The sequence below is a fragment of the Salvia hispanica genome, chromosome 6, assembly GCF_023119035.1.
Source record: "Salvia hispanica cultivar TCC Black 2014 chromosome 6, UniMelb_Shisp_WGS_1.0, whole genome shotgun sequence".
Classification (NCBI taxonomy): Eukaryota; Viridiplantae; Streptophyta; class Magnoliopsida; order Lamiales; family Lamiaceae; genus Salvia; species Salvia hispanica.
The window spans coordinates 4,394,233-4,400,515 of record NC_062970.1 but is presented as its reverse complement, the minus strand read 5'-3'; the positions used below and the strand labels follow the sequence as shown (position 1 = coordinate 4,400,515).

The 6,283-nt window shown below is 31.5% G+C and overlaps 2 protein-coding genes across 2 annotated transcripts; one reads left to right on the top strand and one right to left on the bottom strand.

Annotated features, from left to right (window-relative positions):
• Positions 1-324: 324 nt before the first annotated feature.
• LOC125192809 (major allergen Pru ar 1-like) lies at positions 325-1,239 on the bottom strand. The gene is made up of 2 exons (XM_048090469.1): positions 975-1,239; positions 325-825 (listed from the first exon to the last, which is right to left on the bottom strand). The coding sequence occupies exons 1-2, from the start codon at positions 1,156-1,158 to the stop codon at positions 524-526; spliced, it is 486 nt and encodes a 161-aa protein (XP_047946426.1). The 5' UTR covers positions 1,159-1,239; the 3' UTR covers positions 325-523.
• Positions 1,240-4,869: 3,630 nt separating this feature from the next.
• On the top strand, positions 4,870-6,023 carry LOC125197449 (major allergen Pru ar 1-like). The gene is made up of 2 exons (XM_048096189.1): positions 4,870-5,125; positions 5,514-6,023. The coding sequence occupies exons 1-2, from the start codon at positions 4,942-4,944 to the stop codon at positions 5,810-5,812; spliced, it is 483 nt and encodes a 160-aa protein (XP_047952146.1). The 5' UTR covers positions 4,870-4,941; the 3' UTR covers positions 5,813-6,023.
• Positions 6,024-6,283: the final 260 nt, after the last annotated feature.

Below are 6,283 nucleotides of genomic sequence, written 5' to 3'. Positions count from 1 at the left end.
CAGTACTACGAAAATAAAAATATATACTTTTGCCACATCTATCTCAACATTCTTGAATAATACTAGTGTTAGGTTTTGGGTTAAGCACGTTATTCATGTAGTAAGCAATTTGCATTAAGATTATATTCCTTTCATTTGTTCTACACTGCAGTAGCTATATTTTGGGCCTCTTCTTTTGGTGAAGGTGAAAATCCTATTCTTGTGTTTTTCCTTTGTTCCTCATTTCTAGTTTGGATTTGCATATCAATTTATTGGATTTTAAATAGTACTGTAGTAGTTTTTTTTAATGAATTTATGACCTTCCAAATATCTTGAATTATTTCATTGCAATCAATACAATACATTATTAATTTATTATCAAACCAATTACATTCAAATTGCGAAAGGACAAAAGCGCCCTAGCCAACAAAAACATAGTATACAAAATAGAAATAATCACACACCTTTTACATATTCAAACAAATACAAATTCAAACTCATTTATTCCACTCAATTTGATATTCCATATATTTTTGGCATTGATTTAGTTGTATTCATGGGGGTTGGCATTTAGGTGAGCTTCCACAGCATGGAAAACACCCTTTGCCTTCTCTTTCCCTTCCTTGATCTTCTCCTCGGTGATGCTGTGGTTGTCGGTCTTGGTGTGGTACGAGCTGCTCGTTTTCACAACAGAGCCACCATCAGCACCGGGTGTGACCTTCACGACGTACGAGATCGATTCAAGCTCATCGCCCAAAGCATCGCCTTCGATCACACTGTACTTGTAAACAAAGTTGGCCTCATCGACTTCGTCCACGCGGTGCTTGGCAAACTTGAAAGGACTGCCTGCGCACGTGTATAGGATGACATCATTAAAATAAATACAATGGAATTTAATTTAATAGAATAGGATTCATAATTAATCTGACTACGAGAGAAACTAATTTGATAGTCAGATTAGTTTCTCTCATAGTCAGGTTAAAACTAGTACATACTGTCGCCGAAAGTGATCAACTTGATGGTGCCAGCTCCGCCGTCGCCTTGAAGGGTTTCAAAGCTCTTGAAGGCGCCGGGGATGACCTTAGGGATAAGATTGTCGCCGTCGAGGAGGAATCCCTTGAACAACCTGTGTGGTGGGATTGTGGTGACAACCTCATAATCGAAATTCACTACACCCATGATATTAATTATATCTTTGATTTAAGAAAATAAGTTTGGAATTTGTAGCAAAGAATGAAGCAAATGGAGTTGTGTGTTTAAGATTTGTAACAAGAGGCCTTATTTATAGGTGAATGAATAGATGGCATCTTTATCAATATTTCCACTATATTTTTGTCCATACTTTAAAGTCTTCTTTGCAGTGCCAAGAATGTAGTTTCACTAGGTGCATGTGAAAGTGAAGTGTTCCATTTTCAATTTTTTTATTTTCTCTTAAGTTTCTATGAAACTACCTTTCTTTTGATTCTAGAAAAGTTAATTTTGCCTGTCATATCATGGTTATTTCAGTATTCTTATTCAAACGAATTTATGCAATGATAAAATTTCGAGGAGTGACACTGACTTACTATTTTTTCGGATAAAATACTAGTCACTTTATGATGATCAAACCATTTAAGAAAAAGTATTGATGATTAGCAAATTAATATTAGTATTTTTTTCATTAACGAACTTAACTTTCAAAATACGTACCTCCACCTTATCCAAAAGCAAAAAGCAAACACTTTGTAAAAATCTATTTGATAATTTTACTGAAGTGGAGTAGGTAGAAATAGCTAAAATAAAATAAAAAGTAAAAAAAATCAGGCAATCCTAATTTTTTGTATATTAGTTTCGTGGGACATGGAATCAAGTTTAACAAATGCGAATCAAATTAAAGCCGCCTCAATTATTTATTCCCCTATTGCATGTGTGAACAATACAGAAACATAAATTTAATGTTTACCAATAACTAATTCTGTCCTCACCATAATGATAAAAGTAATGGTAATGAAAATATGTCACTTAACCATGAGATATATAGCATGATGATTGATGAAGAATTATTGAATGTTAACAAATAGCTCGGACACATCATTAGTGTCCTTGTCCGGCTCCTTATATTAATTAAATTAATACTAACAATTTAATTGTATATAGCCTCAAATGTGTCTATGTACATGAGGATATGAATCTGAAGGTTAAAATAGGCTCAAGAAATCAGATCAGCATAAACCAAAATATATCAACCAAAATTATATCAATTTATGATATACCTCAAGGAGGCTTTACCTGGAATGAAAGAACAAAAATGGATTCATGAAGGTTTAATTACTGAATCACTTCCCAATGGCATGTTCCGGGTTCGGTTAGATAATGAGGATCTGATTCTAGGTTATGTTTCGGGAAAGATACGGCGTAGTTTTATCCGGATACTACCCGGAGATAAAGTCAAAATTGAAGTAGGATTCGAACCTACGACCAATCGGTTAACAATTGAGTCAGGAACTGATACTAAATCATAAACAGATATGTCACTATAAAAAATTTACTTATATTTTAAAAACACAAAAATTAAGACACTAGTACTAATATTTTAAAATGTTTAAAATAACAACAATTTAAAACACAAAAGAAAGTGTCCCTAAATTAATGAGAAATTATCTTAATCTTTTGTTTTTTCAAAATACTTCTATTTGTATCCACTAATTTTAATTGAGACACCAATAATAAGAACAATTTGTAAAATGTTGGTAGTATAATTAGACATAAATTAGCATCCTTAATATATCTGTGATTTTATGTTCTACGATACTTTTAAAAAGCAGTCCTAATGAACTATTTCCTATAAATATAAATAATAAGTCAAGATTTTAAGCACATAAATTTTGACCAACGTTCCTTAGCGAAAAATCCATGTGTAATTATGAAGGCACAATTTTTTTTTGACAAGTTGTATTTTTTATGTGAATTCAAGAAATTTAGAAGAATTTAATTTGATTTGATGTGGGAATAGGAGTTTTCGCATAGAATGACTAATGATTTAATAATTTCATAAAAATCCATAAAATCCAACGTGGTCAGGATCACATGCATACATCTAACTAATTGAAAAGCAAATTTATACATTACTTATTAACAACTTGGTTTAGTCAGTTGAATTGAACGCGTCAATGTATAGATTAGTAACTTGATTTGTGCTTAATTACTGCATTAATCAATGACCTGATCACCTGATTTCAAGGTTAAGTAAAATTTAAATATATATAAGCCATATATAGCGTTGCACTAAATCAACAACATGCTTACTTAATTTTCACTCCTATTTATGAGTAAAACATGTCTTGGTGCCTCAATTTCGGGGAACTATTACCAATTTAATTAGGTTTATCTAAACTTTTTTTTAAAGTATTATCTAAACTTTTTTTTAAAGCGGAATATAATACTTAGTCATTAATTTGTATTTTTATGGAAAATAAGTCACCGACTACCTACAGATGGTCCCATTATATTCTATTTGACTTGGCATTCAATCTTATCGATATGATATTATTAGTATATTTTTCCCGTCCATCAAAATTGAAATTATATGCGGACCTTAATTATTTGAATAAATATCTAATAGACATATGACATAATTTTCTAAAACATGAAACTAAATAACTGAGGCGGCTTCTGTTTAGGTGTATTTTTTATTAATTCTTTTAATTAAATTAATTTTAAATCTGTTAAATCTGGGTGTCAACTTTATTAACTAGCTTTTCAAATTCTACCTGCCACTTCACTAAAGCTCAAAGTTCTATTGCAGTTGTTTTCTTTCTACTATGGATTTGTTGAAGTGTTGAAAGTTACATTCATACTGACTATATACAAACGATTTGACGGACGTAATACAAAGTCAAAACAAAACATGAAAGCACGGCGTGAGGGACTGCGACAACGCGCTTATAAGCTTCACGGTCCGTTACTTGTGCACTTAATTATTATATGCTTTTATCGTATAAATATTTAATTAATAAAGACTCACCGTCAATATGAGATTAATGAATAGTAGAATATTATTTGATCTAATAACTTCTTGATTTAATTCACTATTACTAACTTACCGAAAATCGGTTTAGAGAAATTGAATAAACTATAATCATTTGTTTGAAACGCGGATCAAATTTGTACTGTTTAATTTTGTAAAATAAACCATTGTCTCATAAGACTCGATCAAACTGCGTTAACTATATACGATATACAGTAAAATTTTTAATTAAATATTGAATTCGTTTTTTTTTTCCGAGGGGAAAATCATTTAATTTTATTCTGAATACAACCGAACAAACATCTTGGAGCCAAGTTCGACTTGCATATCATTACACCTTGAGACAAAAGAAATAACAATAATTGGCCAACTAATGAGAAATCATATTCTCATTTGGTTCATAATATTTTTGGGTATTGCAATTTGCATCTATATGATCCACTTTAAATATTTACGTCGAAAATCATCATATATATGTGTGAAATACTTTCAATCTTACATTCTAAGCTGATAGCACGTGAGATTGTAAATGTAATCCAACCTGCAGAACTTCTAGAAGAAAAGAAAATTCATGGATACATACTTATTAATCAATTTTAATCAACGTGTAAAATACTACATATCACATGCATAGAGAAATTCTTAAGTATCTTTCTAATTCTTATCAAATTATACATGTATGTACTCTGATCTGTAGTAGTTGGTACACCATTTATAAAATATTACTAATATGTATATAAAAATATAGACTACTATCCCGACATAGACAAAAGTAGTAGCATAAGTAATTAATAAAGATGAGATTATTTTCTTGTATGCCAATATTAACCCTAAGTTCACCTATAAATAGTGCATTTGTTTCCAACCTTAAACTCACAACTCAACCTTACAACACATTAAAACTCTTCTTCTCTTCCATTTGTTCCAACATTTTTAAAATCAAGGACATTATCATCATGGGTATCGTGACCTACGAATACGAAGTCGTCTCCACCATCTCACCATCTAGGTTGTTCAAGTCGTTCATTCTCGATTCTGACAACCTCATCCCCAAGGTCGTCCCCGGGGCTTTCAAGAGCTTCGAAATTCTTGAGGGCGATGGCGGAGTTGGTACCATCAAGTTGATCACTTTTGGTGAAGGTAAATACCGCTATCTCTGCTCTCTGCTTTCCTTTTCTGGTTGTCACATTTAACTTAGCATGTTTTACTTTCAGTAATCACTATACATGCTATATATGTGAGTCACACACCTTTACAATACAATCTTGCTTTGGAAATGTTTGATGAACTTTTAAATCTAATGTTATTTAGATTTTTAAGTATAATCTAAGGGCAATATTGTCTTTTAAGTCATTTAATTCCAATTGATTTTGAAATACTACTATAATGTAGTCATTGTCTTGCTTTCTTACGTAGAAATTAAATATCCAAATGTGCATGGCAGGTAAAATAGAAGACTATCACTTACCAAATAGAAAAATAAATAGAAACATGTGTACCTTCTAACAACTTGTATATAATCATATAGGTAGCCAATTCAAATTTGCAAAACACAAGGTGGAAGAAATCGATGAGGCCAATCACACATACAAATATAGTGTGATCGAAGGTGATGCTTTGGGAGACGAGATCGATTCGATCTCGTATGTCGTGAAGGTCGACGCTGGCCCAGATGGTGGCTCCGTGGTGAAAACGAAGAGCTCATACCACACCAAAACGGAGCACCACAGCATCACGGAGGAGAAGATCAAGGAAGGGAAAGAGAAGGCAAAGGCTATCTTCCATGCAATTGAGGCTCACCTCCATGCACATCCACATGAATACTAGTTGTAATTAATAAATTAAAGGGAACTATCAATATTTTCAAATTTCCAAATAAATTATATAAGGTGGTGGTTTGAAGTTGTATTGTTTGTGTTTATGTACAAGGTGTGTATTTTTATGGGTGCTATAGCATCCTTTATTTGCTTGAAATGTAATTGGTTGCATTTTGGTTATATATGGTTTGAATAAATAATTATATATGTTTTTTGTGGAATATTTATTTGGTTATTAATTATATTGACAATTTTGGATGTTAAAGGTAATACAATTAATAATGAATTCTATATAGAATTGAAGAGTTATTAGTTTAAACTTAACTTTAAATGGCTAATCAACATTAACTTTACTTCATCATAATTTAAAGTGGGACATTCTAAATTTCCTAACAACAACCATACTATTCGGCTGGTATTCAATATGCTCATAAACTCATTTATGTTGATATCTACTTATCTTTAGTGGTACCTTACAATT